The sequence below is a fragment of the Heteronotia binoei genome, chromosome 6, assembly GCF_032191835.1.
Source record: "Heteronotia binoei isolate CCM8104 ecotype False Entrance Well chromosome 6, APGP_CSIRO_Hbin_v1, whole genome shotgun sequence".
In the NCBI taxonomy this organism is placed as follows: domain Eukaryota; kingdom Metazoa; phylum Chordata; class Lepidosauria; order Squamata; family Gekkonidae; genus Heteronotia; species Heteronotia binoei.
This window is the reverse complement of record NC_083228.1, coordinates 75,144,321-75,163,247: the sequence shown is the minus strand read 5'-3', so window position 1 is coordinate 75,163,247 and position 18,927 is coordinate 75,144,321. Positions and strand designations below refer to the sequence as shown.

Here is an 18,927-nt window from a genome sequence, read left to right as displayed (position 1 = left end):
TATATAGATTTTCAATAGCAGGTTTTAATCTGTAAGTGGGCCTGTTATCACCTAGTTTACAGGATCAGGAACTCCCGTTTTCTTCCTCCCACAGTAGTGTGATAGGAGTCCCCGTTTTTCTCCCCCCTCCCTTTGTTGTGTCTTTTTCTTTGGTTGAAATTGGGGGCCTTGGGGTTGGGGGGTTGCGTGTGGTAGAGGTGAAAGCCCCTAATACATTACTCTTAATTCATTTTTTGTTGTTTTGTTACTGACAGCATTAAGGAATTGTACTAAAAATTTATGTATTTCTATATATATTTAAATATATATATCTATATATGTATTTATCTAAAGGGGGGGAACCCAAGATGGCTGGAGGTGGCTGTGAGGAGCATGTAGGGTTTTTTTAATCTAATGATAAAAGCTAAAAGGCACAGCAGCTGCGGCTGTATAAACTCAATTTAGAGCCCTCCCCTTCCCTCCTCCTTCTCTCCCCCCCCCCCCACTGACACATCAGGCACACACTTTGCAGGGTGGTGCCATCCACCGGGCCTCCCCCCCTCTTCTTTAACAGATTTGTTTCTGTTTTCTCTAATTAAAAATATTCACCAGGGTTTTTTTGTTTTGTTTTTTAAAAAAAGAGCTCAAAATGGCTGAGGATTGACTGAGTCTGCCTGGAATTGTACATATCAGCAGTTCCCTTTAAGCCTCTGAGTGTCTCTTTTCTCCCCCCTCCCCTTTGCAGGCTGGTTCCAAAAGGAGAAATAGCTTTCATGTCAGAAGGAAAACAGAGAAGCAAAGGGGAAGAGGCGGGGGCTGGGCTCTTCATTAGCAGTTGAGAAATTCCTTTTCAGTTTGATCAAGGCATACTTGTTTTCCTTCCAGCAAGAGCAACCCATCACTCTCAAAAGACTGAGGATTTTGGAGAGGGGAGTCCTGTTTCCATTTTAGTCTTATTAAAATCACAACCAAGACTGATTTTGAGAAGAAGAAATCCCAGGGTGTACAGGGAGCAGGTTGATTCTCTTGGTTGAATTCAGTGGTTTCCAGCCTCCTTTATTCCCCCCCCCCCTTCTCATTCCTATTTGTGAAAGGAGCAAAGGATGGGAGGGTCCCTTTGGCTCTGGGCTGGAATTTCATCTGAATGACTGACCCGTCTTCCTACTGAGATTGCACTGTCCCAGCGCCAGCAAAGATTTTTTTCCCCCCTGCACCATTCAACTGCTTTAGAAACTAATTCTGATTTTTTTTCTTCTGCTTTTTAAAAAAACTCCCATTTGGATTTTCTCTCTTTGTTGTTAATTTAAAGAAAGAATTCTCTTGGGTTTAGTCAGGAGGGATAAAAACTCTTAAATATTGAACATTGGACAGAAAGCTGTCATAACATACTGAATTCACAGTTTTAACTTGGGCAGCTTATATGGAACTTGGACTCCCTCCTTCTGGATTTTGTATGGATTATTTTTGGTTTTGGGTAAGTTTTTCTTTTAAATTTTGCTTTTCCGAATCTAAAGTGACAAGCTTTGTAAGAGTTAAGATTAGTGGTTGTCTCCTGCATCTATGCTTTTTGCAGCTTCAATACCAATTGTTAATTATTTTTTATCTACTGGGATTCTGAGAGTTTTCTGGGTGGAGGAGGCATTTTATTTTGAATTTTAGGTAGTTCTGCTTTTAATTTGATCTCTTAATTTTTTTTTTTTGGTTCATTAGCAACTTAGTGGCCTTTCTCTTGCAAAAGTGGAGAATCATCATCTGCGCCGGTAGACCAAAAATTGACTTTTTAAAAGAGAATTTTCTTAAACAGAAATTTCTGTGGTGTGAGATATGGCTGAAAACTGGAAGAACTGTTTTGAAGAAGAACTTATATGTCCCATTTGTTTGCATGTCTTCGTGGAACCTGTTCAGCTTCCTTGTAAGCACAATTTTTGTAGGGGATGCATAGGAGAGGCATGGGCCAAAGAGACAGGGCTGGTGCGTTGTCCTGAATGTAACCAGGCCTATAACCAAAAGCCCAACCTTGAGAAGAACTTAAAGTTGACCAACATCGTAGAGAAGTTCAACTCGCTCAACCTGGAAAAGACCCCAACAGTCTTACATTGTGTTTTCTGCCGCCGGGGGCCACCTTTGCCTGCCCAGAAGATCTGTTTGAGGTGTGAGGCTCCATGCTGCCAGTCCCATGTTCAGACACACCTGCAGCAGCCCTCCACAGCACGTGGGCACCTCCTGGTGGAGGCGGATGACGTCAGGGCCTGGAGCTGCCCCCAGCACAATGCCTACCGGCTGTACCACTGTGAGGCTGAACAGGTTGCAGTTTGTCAGTTCTGTTGTTACTACAGTGGGGCACACCAAGGACACTCCGTATGTGATGTGGAGATCCGGCGCAATGAGATCAGGGTAAGTGTGGAGCACTACCCCTCTCTAAAGCTGCTTTTTTTAGGTTGGCAAAATATGAGTGGGGTGTATCTGTTGTGATAAAAGAAAACGAACACAAAGTTCATTCCTTGCCTTAGGGAATCTCCATTTTCTAAAAATGATGTGAAGCTCTTGAAATAAATTCTGCCACTCTTGGTCAGAGGCCAAGGAGGGACCAGTACGAAAACATGAATATTAACTTGTGCAATGAGAGTTTTCTGTGGGTTTCTTGACGGCATATTAAAAAGATTGGTGTTGGCCCCCTAGTACCTCTGTTTTAAAACTTTTCCCAAGGATAGTGGTGATCTTGGTAAGTGTTTAGCTCAAGTGCAGTGTTTTCTAAATCACCCAACTGAACAATTCCATCCAAAGGATTTTTTTCCTTTTAAATTAAGATGGAGGATTTCTTCCTCCCCCAATCCTCTGTCTTTTGCAAGACCTACAGGACACGTTTCTCTGCCATTACCAATAGAATTTTCTGCAGGTTGCTCAGAAATAGCCTTGCTCTACCTATACCAGAGATATTAGATGAAAATGAGGAAGTAAACAGGCAGACATGATCTTTTCAGGCTTCATTAGAAATGCATGCAGGAAAATGGACCCTGCTGAGCAGGATATGATGGAGAAGAGAAAAATCAGAGAAAGGGGCAGCAGGAGGGCTTCTTTCAGTATGAATGTGACTGTTCAAACAATAGTGTGTGAAGTCAGGGAGGCAAATGTGGTGGTGGTCCCTGAGATTGGTTGTCACCCTGTGGAAACGGTGATATCTTCACATCTTCTAACTGCTCTGCAAACAAGTAAGAGAAAAGGAGGAAATCTGCTAAAGCTGCAGATTGTTTGTACATGGTTGGAGATGAGTGCAGGCCCATTAGCAGGTATAAAAGATTCCTCCAGTATTCACTTTTCTTAGTGGTCAGTTATGCAGTGGTGTTCTTGGCAGCTTTCCCCCTTATTGATTTAAAAATGCCCATTGCTCTTTGGCTTGCCTTAGAAATCTTTTCAGAGGCCCAATCCCTCTGTTGCCCTTCACAACAGAGTGATGTGAGTATGGTAGGAAGTGGGGAGGGAGGGAATCCAATGGCCTCAAAGGTTTGAGTGCATGAAATCTGGTTTCAGGCAGCTTTGTTCCCAAGGGCTTGGGAGCAAGGCCTTGATTACAGCCCAGCCTAGCTGTTGCAAGACTTACCCCCCTGTCTCACTCCCCCCCTTGTCCTTTTCTGGCCAAGCTGTTGTGAAGGGGAAGCTGTGTGTGAATTCATCCCTCTTGTGTGATGCCTTGCTTTCATGCAATGGAAGGAGGTGTAAAGCCATATCTTCCTAGCTGTCCAGATGGGTGTATTCCAGTGTCAAGCTGCTATTCTGCTGTTTAGTGTTGGGGGAAGGGAATGTCTCTGTAACCAGGGGGAGGGGTCATAAGAGATCTGTCTACTTCCAAAGTAGATCAGATCTCTGTGAAATGTTCATATTGGGTTGAAGTTTAAAATAAGGGTTTTTTTTGTGAGGATAGCAGCTAGGCTACAGGATCTCAATGTGGCTCTTTTCTCAGGATCACTTAATTTTGCAAGGGTAACCTCTTATGATTCTGACATTATACAGAAGACTGCTTTTAAAAAACTGCTAAAATGACAAATTCCCCCTCCATTAATGCATATTTGTGTTTGGAGGTTCTAATTTGCATTGGTGAATTTTCTCTGGACAGATGTTCAGTATATAACACCCTTGAATTTTGTGTTAGTTCCAAAGAGGGATAGCCGTATTAATCTGTTGCAACAAAAATTAGCAGGAGTCTAGTGGCACTTTAAAAAAAACTAACACAGTTAATTTCCAGCATAAACTTTTATGCAAGCCTGTACTGGATCAAAACCTTGTTGATTTTTAAGTTGCTGCTAAATGCCTGCTCATTTGAACTCTGTCTGTGGCACAGGTTGAATGGCATGCAGGTGTTGGAACACTATAACTTTCCACAGATTGGTGTAGTGTTTTCCCCTTGTTCTTTCCTGTATGGGCCACTGCCTTGTCTTTCTGGTCTGATCCAGCAACCTTGAAATCTCTGAAAGCAGCACAGACAGGCCCTTGGATGCCTTATGAAGAGCATGGTTGTGTAGGATAAATATTTAGCAACAAATGAGTAGTGGTGTCTGTAAAACAGAAACAACTTCCTGTGTATTCTAACTCTGCCAAAATGAGTCACCATTTATCCATTGAAATGGGGATGGGGAGGAGCCATAAATAAAATTGCTATCTAATTATTTTTGAATTGGACAGCCAGGCCCTGATTGGGGGAGGCATGTTGTGCATAGAAAAAGGAGCCTGTGTGTTTGAACAGGAAGACTATTTTCTTCCCCTCTGGGTTGTTTTGGGGGGTGGGGGGAAGCTGACAGCCTCAATGGAGGTACTGGCAGCTCCATCACACCCACACAGGAAGAAGGAAGTTCTAGCAAGGCTTTTGGGAAATGAAAAGACATGGCTTCTCCCCACCACCTCTTTTCTTTCTATTAATAGTCACGCATGAGGGAGAGGAGGGAGGAGTGCTGGGCCAAACAGAAAGCATACCTTTCCCCCCTCATCTGGGAGATAGTGCTGTGACTGGTGCCCTGGGCCTGGCAAATCCCAGTAGTGATTCAGTTGAGAGCAAACCTTTTTTTTGCTTTTTAATGAGTCAAGTTTTAGGAATTTTTAGTCATGTCCACACCCATCCTTTGCTAGCTTGCCCTGTGCTTTCTTTTCTTGCTGGAGGCTCTTGATGTGGAAACCTACAGTCATCCAACTCCATTTTAGTTTCCCTGCTGGCAACAGCCAGGCCACATTCTGTGTGAGTTGCTCAAAAGTCATTCCAGAATTTCCAGTGGGGATTTGCCTGAATACGTAGCAGTAGGCTGGAGCAGCTGAAGCAACTGAACTCTGCCCTTATGTTAGGGTGGGTGATTTTAGTTTTATTCTTGAGTATGCTATACAGAGGGGGAAACCTCTGCTTTTCTTAGCACTGCCAAAGCTAAGTGGCAGGCTGCATATTATGAGGCTACTTGGTCTCCTGAAGCAGTTTTAAATCTTATCTACTACCATCAGATTTGTCTCTGGGCTTGCTGTTCTTTGTCAGAATTTAGAAGCTGGTCTTGTGTGCAGTTCTTTTTGCAACATTACCTACAAACTGAAAGAGGTGTGTCCGTAGGAGGCGGTGTCATTTGCACAGTATGCTCCTGAACAGTGCTGAAGTACACATAACTGCATTTGTTTGCAGTGATCCCATACTGGTGTTGCCTCTTTTCCCCCTTCCTTTGTTTCCCCTACTGTTGAGATTCAGATTGGATTCTAATTCAGATTGGATTCTAATTGGGGCAGCAGTGGCCTGCTTCTTTTGCTCCTACTTCTGTACATCTTGATGTTGCTATATAAGATTTAACATAAGGGCAAGCATCTGATGGCCATCCATACTTTGTCCTTTCTGTGGATAGTACTTGATTTCCCATCTCCCTTGCTTGAAAACTAGTACTTCATTGAAGAAGCATCAGTGTTTACACCTTGTCCTTTTTTATGTTCAGCTGATTTCCTGGAATGTCCTGCATCGCAGCCATTGTCTTACTGCTCTGGTGAACAGCTTGCTTTCGCTCTCTTTTAAAAAATTAAAAATTCCAGTCCTCTGGAAAAAACCTCATTCTGTGTATTTTTTTGGCCTCTTTTACAAATCTATTAAAATGAATAGATAGAAGTGGGGTTAGTATTAGTAGTTTTGATTTTGTATTCTATTTTTATTTGTAATCCTCTTTAAGCATAAAGGAAAGGTGGGGTAAAATGTTCAATATAGATAGTATAACTCTAGCTGTTAGTATTAGTAGTTAGTATTAGTTATTAGTTAGTATTAGTAGTGTTGATTTTGCATTATATTTTTATTTGTAAGCCTCTTCAAACATAAAGGAAAGGTGGGGTAAAATGTTCAATATAAACATAAGTCTAGTGGTTTTGTTGAAATATAAAGATGTTTTAAGGTATCCTCCCTTTTTTTGTTGCAAGCCCACAGGGTTGCAGATTGAATAGCATTCGTTGTGCCTATTAAGCAATCAACCATATTTTAAAAACAATTTTAGGAGAAGGATGTGTGTATGTATGGAAAATCAGTGAAGGGGTAGTATGGGAGATGTTGAGAACTGGAACGAGGCATGCTGATGGCAGTCCCCCAAGAGCGGCTGAGTAACTTCAGGAACAGTCAGCTGAAGTCCAGATTTAATTTATTTTAAAAAATGGAAAATATTATAATCTAGCATTCAGCTTGTAAATGTGGAGTTGATAGGGGTATAGTTTTGAGTATTTTTGCTTTGTAAGGTATTTATGTATATGATCTAAATAATATAGTGCAGTACTGAACAGTGTTGTGCAGCAGCTGAGATTTGTGAAGCTGAGACTTGTGGATAAGGAAACAGTGGGTATGCAAGGAGGTGGAGGCATCTCACTTATGTATGAGGGTGTATATGTGTGCACATGCTTAAATGCAAATATCCTGATTGCATTCTTGGCACTGTTTGACAAAGAGGCTAAAGGCATGCCTGTTGTCTTTGGTTAACATTGTAAAATTAGGACTGCCAATCCCCAGTTAGGGGCAGGGGATCCACTGGTTTGGAGGCCTTCCTCCTGTTTCAGAGTTATCAGAAAGTGTGGGTGGGGTTTGATGGTCCACTGGGCACTCCATTATACCCTATGGAGACTGGTCCCCGTAGGGTATAATAGAGAATCAATCTGTGAGTATCTGGGGCTCAAGGGGGCTGTTTTTTGAGGCAGAGGCCCCAAATTTTCAGCATAGCATGTGGTGCCTCTCCTCAGAACAAACAAACAAACCAAGTTTCAAAGAGATTTAGACCAGGGGATCCAATTCTGTGAGCCCCAATAGAAGCTGCCCCTATCCTTCATTATTTCCAAACTGAGGGAAGGCATTTAAAAGGTGTGCAGTCCTGTCCCTTTAAATGTGATGGCCCAAACTCCCTTTGGAGTTCAATTGTGCTTATCATAACTTTGCTCCTGGCTCCACCCCAAAGTCTCCTGGCTTTGCCCCCAAAGTCCCCAGAGATTCCTGAGTTGGACTGGGCAACCCTAGTTAGGAAGCATACTGGATGGCAAAACACTTTATGAGAAATTGCTTTAGTGATATGCACAAAAACTAATTATGTTACTGATTTAAAAAAAAAAAATAAAACGCCCTTGCTTCAAGGATTGGGAAAGTCCTTGGGTAAAATTAATTTTTTCTCCATGATGAGAGAGTTCTTGCATTTAAGCATGTGTTTTCCAGTAAACATGGTTGCTGCATAAAGTGTGAAATGCAAATACACACTTCCAAATACGCAAAAGTTTCTTTCTTAAACATCTGTGTAACAGTTTTGTATACTGGTGCATGATTATTTCCTTTATTTACCTTTCTCATGGAGACTCAAGGTGAATTACAGGGTGTAAAACAACATAAACAAATAGCATGAGAGGTCCAATAAACAGTGCAAAAGGACTAGAATTAAAAAAATTAAAAAGCAGTGCAAAAAATAACAGGCATATGTCAAGCAATTCAGAATTTACAAAAGTAGAAAACAATGCAGTAAGAGCAGGATAATGCATATGACAAATAGGTAACAGTATAAATATTTATAGTATATATAAATAAAGAAATAGGCCTTCACCTTGTAGAATGGCCTTCCTGAAGAAGCCAGGAGTCTCCCATGCTTCTCTCATCCAGCAAACTATGTAAAACAGAATAGTCCAGGAGAACATTTTTACTAAGGTAATAGGGCTGCCAGGGCCAGAAAGGTGCTTCTATAATAGATCAGGACTATATTCTATTACATTTTAATGGTATGTATTATGCTGCTCTTATTACATTGTGTTCTAATTGTGTTAACTTCTCCCTGTGCATTATTTGACATGTCTGAAACTTCTTGTACTGTTTACTAATGTTTGTAATCCCACTCCTGTTGCATTGCTAGATGTCTCATATGCCAGGGGTACCTGACCTTTTTGAGCTTGTGAGCATCTCTGAAATCTGACACAGGGTGGTGGGCATAACCCCAAAATGGCAGCTGCAGGAGGTAGAGTCAACTACGTAACGTTAGGGATTGAGGGGATGTCTAACTTGAATAGTAACCCTTCAGCATTTCAGGCAGAAGTTCTGTTTAACAGGATGCCTTTATGGATTTATTTTAAAATGTTTTTTTCACATGCACATAGCTTACCTTTCAGTTGCATTGTGAAGATCCTTGTACTGTTGTGGCAGTTGTTGCAGCAATCAATTAGAAGCACTGCTGGGCAGAAGCTCCTCCTAGCCCCACCCACTCCGAAAACAATTGACAGGCTCCTGGGAAGTTGTTGATGGGTGCCATCATGAACAAGATGTTGGGGACCCCTGCTACATGCTGTTTGATTGCATTATTTTATACCATGTACTCTGCCTTGAATCTTGATGAGAAAAGCAGGCTATAAATGAAATAACCAAATATATAGCACATGTAGCAGTGTAGACGATAGTAGTGTTTCATTAAAATCTTGCACATGTACATGAAGTTTATTTTGGGATCTCATATAAAAATATTATCTTAATGATGTGAGCTGAGTAATGTTGATAGTTGAAGATAAGGGCTTCATCTATGCTTCTAGTTTCTAGCATATTGGAGAGCAAGAACTAGCATGCTGTCCAATTCTACTCTGTGCCTTCTGGGACAACGAACCCTGTGGAATGTTTCTGTGGCCCATTCCTGCCAATCCTTAAAAATCTAAGAAGCAGGCCTTTTTTTTTTTAGCAGGAACGCACAGGAACACAGTTCTGGCTGGCTTGGTGTTGGGGGTGTGGCCTAATATGCAAACGAGTTCCTGCTGGGCTTTTTCTACAAAAAAATCCCTGCTAAGAGGAATTTTCCTTTCACTGCTGACCTAAGTGTTTGTCACTGATCAGAAAGCTCCCATCTGTCTATTCTGAACATAAACCACTATGTGGTTCAATCTAGGTTGTGCCCAGGTAGCTCTCCCCATCAGACTACTATGATTGCTGTATCTTAAAGTTGTCTTGGTTTATCTTCCTTAGTATTGGTTTGCCAATCTTTTGCAAAGTTTACCTTTGCTTGCAGAAGAGAGAAGCTCTTGCAAAGCTTCCCTCATTTGCTAGCAACAATTTTCAGGAAACATTAATGAAGAAATAAACTTGGAAAAGTAAATGATGAAGTAGAAGATAAATGTTATTTTACCTATCAAGGAAAGAGTCTTGGACTTGTATGTTTCTGGGTTGGCTGTATTTCTGGCATGTGAGAGATGTATTGGAAGGCTCTTGGACCAGGGGACTGCTACTCAAGACAAGGCTTGTAGTGCTGTAACTGAAATACTTGCCTTCCCTCAGTGTGCTGTGTCAGAGCTGTTAGCGTTCTGTCTCTTGCTGTCCTAGTTCTCCTAAAATGGGTTGGAAAAATATTGAAAATTCCTGGGTACCAGAGTTGGACAGCAGCATCCAAACTTTCGATGTATAGTATAAATTTCAGCCAACATTGGGGAATCAGGGCTGTTTGAACAATTTATAGGTTCCAGCACAAGGGCCAGCCTAATAGCATGAGTGTAAATGTCAGGACTTGCTCATAGTGGTTAGTTTATTTTTGGACTATCTTCAAAGCTACGGTTCAGTCCTAGGAAATACAGTTGAAATTACCTGAACCAGGATTACTCTTGAAATATCCAACAATTACAAAGTCTGTGTAATTTGCAGAGGCCTGTAGTTTGTCCTCATCTGGTGTATTTGAAACGTCCTTGTCTTTGAGCCATTTCCTGCTTAATGTCTTCCATTTATATTAAAGACCCTTTTGTTTTTAGTGCTTATTTTGCTTGCTGAAGAGTTGTACTGGGTTGGTTTTGCCTTAGCTTGTCTTCAGTGTCACCCCTGGAAGATGCTTCCAGTAGTCATCCTGCATTTTCTCAGGTTCTTATTATACAATTGCACAGCTGCTAGACTAAGTAGCCTTTAAAATGCTCTCTTAAAAATCTGAAAAGTTGTATGGGATGAAATAAATGTATTAAAATTACCCTATGTTTTAGCCTGCATGCAGCTGACAATGCTATATTCCATGTAAAACAAAAATATTGTTTGTACAGTATCTTCTCCCACTCCCAAAATGAACATTTATTTTTTGGCAGCATAAGAGTTTTTGTATGCAGAATGTTTATGACAGCAAAACATCCATTAGTTCCCATGCAGGCTGTATAAAAGGAATGCTGTCTTACTGCTGCAGTTCTGCTGTGGCTAATAAGCAGGAAGGCTTTGCTTTTGATTGTGAGATGTCCATGTAGGGTGGATAGAGGTATCTGTTTTACAGAAGACAAAGCCCATTCTGTTATATCTAATGAAAGAGGAGGTAAAATGCTGCTTTCTGAAATTGGCCAGTAGGTTATGAGTTTGTCCAGCACAAATTGATTTCTGTGAGGGTAGTGAGTATTGAAAGGAGTGACCTTTGGGGAGAGATCCAGGACTGAATACTGCAGCATTGCACAAGAATGACAGAGAGGATTGGGAAAATTTCCCCACATAAACTGGACTAGCTTGTGCTACCTAAGTAAGCAAAACAGGAGCCAGCAAATGGTATATCCAGAGCTCTTTCCTGTAAATGGTATATCTGGATCTCTTTCCTTTCACTAGCTGCAGCCACTTAGTCAATGGCTGGGTGGCTTACAGACAAAAGATTTTATTTTGTGTAATGTAAGGTTTGCGAAAGGTACATTACCCTTGTGGCAAAGGACCCTATAATTTTCAGTGTGTTTAAAAATTCAGAAGTGATTCACTAGAACTCATACCACAGAGCAACAAGAAAGGCAGAATTGTTCATCTATTCAATTGTTTATAAAGGTGATCTTTTTAGTTATTTGTTATTCTGAAGAGTGGTGTTTAAAAGCCCTGGATATAGATAGGGGTATTTTGTTGTTTACATAGACATAACTTTAAAAGGTTATCTGATTCTCCCCCCCCCCCCCCCCCCAATCTTGGCTTTCTGCTTGTACATGAATATACTTGCAAGGACAAGAGGCAGTACATACTTGCATGGACAAGAGGGAATACCAGGTTCCTTGAGCTGACCTATACATGCATTGTTCATTGCCTGGCCCCTTTGGCTGCTATAGTTTGCGTTAATCCCAGGTCTTTCCCATTTCTCCCTTACTGGAAGGGATTCAGTTCTTCTACTCCACTCTAGCTTGTTGCGCTCTTACTCTTTCCCTGTCTGTAATGCTGACTGAGTACTGTTGGATATACTGATTTCTCCACTGGGCAGGCTGCCCATATGTACTTTTTCATTATTTGTATGATCTCAGCAAATCTGCCATCACTCCCCCAAGCCTCATTCTCCTCCCCCTTTGCTGGTTCTCCTTGATTGATTTGTCTGGACAGACCAAATTCTTTAAACTGGGCTTTTGTTTTCATGGAAATTTAGAAGGCAGGAAATTAAATTTATGTGATAGCAGAAAGAGCTGCTTCATAGGAATTTGTGAGATTAAGGTTTCTTAACCATCACAGATGCTGATAGCTTTGCTTCTGGAGTATTACATTTGTACAGAAGACTTTACCCTGGTGCAAGACAAAAATGCCATAGGAATCATAGGCTTAAAATGACCTTGCATTTCTTCAAACTGTTTCATCTGCTCCTTCTGCATTTCTAGTGAACTCTGAATAAAGGCTTAATCTCTATGGTTGCATTGTAGTTAAGTAACCATCACTGCTCATATCCCCATATGCTTCATGTTGTGTCAACCAAGAAAAATAGGCGGATGTTAGAAGGGTTAGATTTAGCTTCCAGTGGAAACAAATACATGGAGTTGATGATTCAGAATATACAGGTCCACTGTGACTGAATGTGACAGGAGCTAGTGAGGAGGAAAGGCCTCTATGATGATGCAAAAAATGGCTTGTCAGTGAAAGGTGAGCTTTTACTCTATTGTGAGTACTCTTAACCTTAATTGATATATTTAGGCTCCTGTTTTACGGTTAAGGGAGACAAGCGCATATGAGATAACATGATCACCACTAAACGACCTTGTGAGAAGAGGGGGGAAATAAAGCTGTAATTTGTGGCTCCCCTTGATGCCTGTCCTCCTCAGGCTGTGCTTGAAGGGACAGAAAAGCAGAGAGTGGTCATTTGCTGCTATCAGGTTTAACATTTATTCAGTTTCAAGGACGTGCGTGCTAGGTGTAATTTGACAAGGTATTCCCCTCTGGAATAACTCTGGACCAGCAGATCTATCCCGAACTTTCTCAAGGGCTGTGGAAATAGCTTGGCAGTGATAAATTTTGGTGCCGTATCAGTCTGACCCTCAGCTGCATCTGTGCCATTGAGTGCAACCATAGGGTGAGCAAAGGCATGGCGAACCATTCTTTCCCCTCCTATGAATCCCATTGAAAAGGCCAAAGGCACCTTCATTTAAAAGTCTAATTGAACAGAGGAACTCGATGGCAAAGCTTGACATTCTCTCTGACCTCCTGCTAATTAAAAGGGCAGAAGATGAGCTTTTTTTGTATGGGTGTACATTGTTTGGTAAGCTTGCTCTAGTTTCTTCATTCCCTTGTCTCATGGGCAATGCTTTCCTTACAGTTCCTTCTGAAAGATGCTTTCCTTTTTCCTGTTTTTTTGCACCCATTCATTGGAATTGCTCTTGATCCAGTCTGCTACAAATGCTGTGCTCTTCTGTGCATCAAAACGAGAGATGAGGACTGTCTGATAGCAAATGCATTCATGATTGGCTAGGAGCAGGAATAAAAGGTGCTTGCTTCCCTAGAGTCTTTCTGCTCCTAGCGCTTTCATCTTCCCCTCCCCCCACTGTGGTGTGTGTCTGATAGCCTGATGCCTACCGTTATTAGGCAGTTGGGCCATATGTTAGGGGGGGGGAAGCCAGAGGCTTTCTTGTGTGAATTACATAGCGGCTGCCTGGCTGACCCTGCCTCTTCATTTTAAAAAAGCCAAAACTTGCATTGCCCCTGAGTGTCCTCTGTAGCATCTATATGTTGTTCGAAAAAACATCAGGACTTCCAGAGGCCCCAAGAGAATTAGGAGATAGATTGAAGAAACAAAAATCTGGGCTGTACTACATTGGGCTGCTGGCAGGAGCTAGTGTGTTAGGGGAAAGCCCTTTATTTCATTCAAAATAAAAAGCCAATACATGTGTATGGACAGGGGGTGGAATTCTCTTACTTTCTAGATGTGTCTGCTTTTGGTACACAAAGTGTTTTTCATTTATTATTTATTTATGCAATGCTTGTCCCCCAGTGTATGTATTTATTTATACTCCACCTGGGACCCAGAGCAGTTTACAACCTTCTCCTCTCTTCCACGTTATTCTCACAACAACCCTGTAAGGCCGGTAAGGCTGCAAATGTATGACTGGCCCAAGATCATCCAGCATGCTTCCATGGCAGAGTAGAGGATTAATTTAATAGGGTTGCCAAGTCCAATTCAAGAAATATCTGGGGACTTTGGGGGTGGAGCCATAAGCAAAGTTGTGACAAGCACAATGGAACTCCAAAGGGAGTTCTGGCCATCACATTTAAAGGAACCACACACCTTTTAAATGCCTTCCCTACATCACAAATAATGAAGGATATGGACACCTTCTTTCGGGGCTCATAGAATTGGAGCCCCTGGTCCAAACTTTTTTAAACTTGGAGAGCATTGTGAGGAGAGTCATCAGATGCTATGCTGAAAATTTTGTACCTCTAACTCAAAAAAACAGCCCTCCAGAGCAACCAAAGGTTTAAGTTTACCTTTCCTATGCAAATGACCTCTGCAAAGATTGTGCAACCAATGGAGGGTCTGGGAGCAGCCATGTTCTTCTGCCTACTCCCCCCGCCCCCATTCAGCCTTAAAGACACAGACATGCCACCTTTCCAAGCTGAGTCTGAAGCCTCTGGAGGTGGAAAGGCACATGGCCAGCTGACTGGGAGAGGGAAGGAGCCTGGGAAAGTGGGAGAACCCCTGCTGGGACCTGGGGTTTGGTTTAGGATTAAAACCTGGGTCATGCAGGGCGTAGTCTGACACTCTGACCACTCTTTCCTTAAATGGGGAGGAAATATTTTAAAAAGAGTTTCTCAGCAGTCTTAATGTTATAAAGCAGAATTACACCCCCTGTCCAAAGTCTACATGCTGAAATGGCACAATGTATAGTAGGTCTGTTTTTATCAGGGAAACAAATCAAATAATCTTAACTCTTTTTAAAAAAAATAAAATAAAAGCATGTTTCTAGTCCTCATCTGCTGGTTGATGTCTGCACTTTCTCATTTAAGTGTCTTATGGTATCTGATTTTTTTTCATTTGTGGTGTACCCGCAAATGAAGAAGCAAAAGGTCTGAGATAACAGGGGCTGACAACTATTGTATTCTGTAAGAAACATGTCAGGGAGAGGACATTTGCTGAAGGTTCAGCAGCTTTCTGTACAATGTCATCTGAGTCATTCCTGTGCTGCTTAGTCTGCCATGGGCAATGTGATGGGGGAAGAATGCTTTGAATTGGGAGCCTGCCAACTGTAATTGTGTCAGAGCTAAAAAAAATTGCATCTGTGAACAGCTCTTGAAGTCTGCACTTGCTGGGAAGGATCCCGCTCAGCAGACTGGTGTTTTTTAGCTGCTGGGTTAATTTTTAATATTTAAAAAAATATTTTTAAAAAATATTCTATGTTTGTTGGTTGCTGTTTTCTAAGAAGCAGGCTTAAAGTGTAAAGGATTTGGGTTACCTCTACAGGGGGAGAATGGCCAAGAAGGTGTTGCATGTATTTGTGTGTTCTTAATGAACGTCTCTATGGTCAGAGTATTTTTGTTCTAGATGCAAGGTCTTGTTTCCTGTTGATCTTGGAAAGGCAATAGCTGGTTTCTATGCCTATAAACCCACCTCTGTTCTTGCATGTAAAATAATGATTCCCCCCCCCCATTAAATACTGCATTTGTATTTAAAATGCTGGCAAACTGAACGCTCGATATGAGCTCTGTATGGAATGCAGGCAGGCTATTTCTGTGAATTACTACTTGTATAATTCTAAAACGCTCAGCTGTAGAAGTCCTAGGTGCTGCTAAGTGCCAGAGAAGATCTCTGTCTCTGGGTATTGATTATTTCTGTGGCGGAGGGGCTGAGAGTCGACTTTAGCAAAATTCTGTATTCTCTTAAATAATGCACTTTTAACAGTTGACATTCCATATAATTCCGTTTGGCAGTCTTCTTCACAACTGTAGAAATGGGTTAAAAATAAATCAGTATCTGATTGTTAATTTGGCTTTATTGACTTTTTAGATTTTGTTGCTGTGGGACTTATTGGGTCAGGCTTTGGAGCCTTTTCTGATAAAATCTATAATCTTTCATTTTTAAAAAACCTAGTCTGGACTTAAAAGAATGCTGCAAATAGTCACTGGAAGAATAGGAATCTTCTAAGAAATTCCAGTGACTGTTGACTGCAGTGTATATTCAAGTTTCCATGGAAATCACAGTGGTGTAATAGGGGGACACTGGTTATATAATATTTGTGAGAATCGTTGTCAGTAATCAAAACAATCAATGCTTCAGTCATCTGGAACAAAATATTTCTATCATTATGGTTCCTTTCACATTGTTTTAAACTGGTTCTTAGCTGTTGCTGACCCAATTCCTTGTAAAACAATGTGGATACAGAGGTTTCAGACAGCATATTTAAATCTGTTTATGAGCTGTGCCTGAAGCACTATACCCTCTTCGAACCACACTGCTTTCCCCTCTGCTGGTTTCCGCAGTGTGTTCTTTTTTGGCTTTTTTTTTTTTTAGCATTCTAACTTCTGTGTTAGAGTGCTAGACCAGTATAGCAATTTAGTGACAGCAACAAGCATCTGAATGTTGTCAGTGGAGCACTGGATTGCTGTATTGCTCTAGCTCTATAGCGCAAAAGTTAGAACATTTTTTAAAAAGCCAAAATAGAACATGCTGTGAAAAAGGATGGGGAGGGGAATGGCTTTTTCAGAAGTGCTGTGGACATTTCAAACACCACACTACAGAGATTCAGAAGCACAGAGAGCACCTGGAAACAGAAGGAAGGATTTTTTAAAATGGGCTCAGCTCCAATTTCTAAAGGGGACACAAATGGCTTTGTTTGAAAAGGTACATAAATTCTGTTAGCAGCCAGGAGCCAGAAGGTTGTGTCTGAAGTGACACAAAACAATCCTTTAGCAACTGGCAGCTAAAAGGGATTACAAAGGCTGTTTGGAAGGTGGCAAAGAGTTAAAAGGTATATGGTTTGATTCTACTGAGCTATGAATCAAGAAGTCTCTGCCACAATCATTCCCGAGGCTCTTGGCCTGTGCTCCTTGTCTCCTCTGCATTATCTTATTTACTTCATTTATGCCCCGTCTTCCCAGTGGGGACCCAAAGCAGCTTACATTGTTCTGCTTTTCCTTTTATCCTCACAGCAGCCTTATGAATTAGGTTAGGCTGAGTGTGCATGACTTGCCCAAGGTCATCAATCAAGCTTCCATGGCAGAATGGGGATTTGAATCTGGCTCTCCAAGATCTTTGTTGTACCATTGAAAAGGTGTAAACTCCTACCCAGAAGGTAGAAGTAGATAGGAGGGGTCATCTAGGCTTCTGTAGCCCTATTTCTGAATCAGTCACCACTAATGTCTTTACATGCAGCAGTGACCCTTGAAACTGGGTACAAGTTGTGGTAGTGGAAGAATGCTTTCCAAGAAGGGGGATTATTAAGAAGAAGAAGATGATATTGGATTTATATCCCGCCCTCCACTCTGAAGAGTCTCAGAGCGGCTCACAATCTCCTTTACCTTCCTCCCCCACAACAAACACCCTGTGAGGTGGGTGGGGCTGGAGAGGGCTCTCCCAGCAGCTGCCCTTTCAAGGACAACCTCTGCCAGAGCTATGGCTGACCCAAGGCCATTCCAGCAGGTGCAAGTGGAGGAGTGGGGAATCAAACCCGGTTCTCCCAGATAAGAGTCCACTACACCAAACTGGCTCTAAGAGTTGACTAAAATGAGAAAATGCAGGTGCTTCCACATATTGATGTAAGTTACTCTTCGTTATGTTAGAGAGGCTGTGGTCTTACTGCAACTTACTTTCATTGTTGGTGAAATTGTGCTACTGTTAGAGCTTTTTGGAAAAAGAATACCATATTTTGTAACAGACCTAATTGGGGTTGTGGTCCCTGAAGATCCTTTGTTAATTTTACTTAATTATATTGGCACTCTGTCAACATACTTTCTGTTAGACAATCTTTCATAATTTTACTTCTTACTGCAACCAAAGTAGTGATTGATCAAAGCGGGAAAGATTCTAAACTTTTAATTGTTGACGAATGGTTTTCCAAAATATGGGATCACCTGATTAGGGACAAGATTTCCTATGGTTTAGATCAGTGTGATCTGTATGAATCTTACCAACAGTTGTTTCCAAATGATTTCTGATATTAGAAAAAAGAGATTTTATCCTTATGATTATTATTTAATGTAAAAGTCATTTTTTCCTGTAATGTTTTAATTTTGAGTATGTTCCCTTTATGTTTGTTAATGTTGCTTTTTGTTTGAAGTATAAGAATTTTATGGCCTGTAATGTTTAATTTTTGTACAAAAGAAAATCACACATTAAAGGGTTTTTGTTAAAAAGAAAAAGGGAAAAGAAAATACGAGTCAGGTTCCACTTCCTGCTGTCTAAGTATGCTGTGTAAAATGCCATTGGTCTGGGTTTTGACATCACACAGATACTTCCCCATAGCAAATGTATGTTTTCTGTAGTCTGGTTGCTGCTTGTCAGAGTATGGGACCAGGAAGACATCTTATACTTGATCTGCAGATATTCTTCTTTTAGGATAAATGTTTGTTTTGTGTACTTCTAGTATCTGTTGCAGCTCTGCCCAGGAATATGGTATAAATACAGATGTGGAAAATCCACAGTCACAAACTGAACATGCTTGAGAAGTTTTTGAGGCCCAGTTTCTGCCCAATAACTTTGATTTTAATGAATCACTCAGGAAGCTCTTTGCTGTACTGAAGTCTAATTTTTATCCCTATTTGAAAATCTCCTTAATGAAGCCATAATTATATCCTGCTTTTCTCCCCATTGGTAGGTCCATCACAGCTTACAAAAAAGGAAATAATTTAGACAAATTTTAAAAAACACAGATCTGAGAGCCCTGTAACTCTCAGCTATGTATCCAACTCATATATTGGATTAAAGAGAGCAAAGGATCAAGATGATGACTGGAATACTATATAAGACAACACCTCTAAAAGAAACACAACTGACTCAGGGCTTGCCTTGCTTCCTTAGGCCCCAGTGGGAATGTAGAAAACCTCTTCAAACGTAAGATGGGTCATATACACCATTTTCAAGGCTTACACCATGCAGTGTACTCCATTGAAATGCTTCTATTGTAGTGGTTCCCAGCCTTTTTAGAATGGTGACCCATGTATCCAAATTTACTTTGCACAGTGACCCATCCAGGGCTGGCCCAAGGTGTTTTGGTTCCCTAGGCAAACAGTGATCTTGGCACCCATCTCTTTTAGCATTCTGTTTTCTGTAGTACCCAACC

At 41.2% G+C, this 18,927-nt stretch overlaps 1 protein-coding gene across 1 annotated transcript in view; it reads left to right on the top strand.

The window, feature by feature from the left end:
* Window positions 1-294: 294 nt before the first annotated feature.
* Window positions 295-18,927, top strand: part of TRIM8 (tripartite motif containing 8) — a 102,222-nt gene continuing 83,589 nt past the window's right edge. The window contains exons 1-2 of the mRNA XM_060241765.1: window positions 295-1,453; window positions 1,690-2,373. Coding sequence (XP_060097748.1) covers window positions 1,804-2,373 — 570 coding nt within the window. The 5' untranslated portion in view covers window positions 295-1,453; window positions 1,690-1,803. The remainder of the gene's footprint in view (window positions 1,454-1,689; window positions 2,374-18,927) is intronic.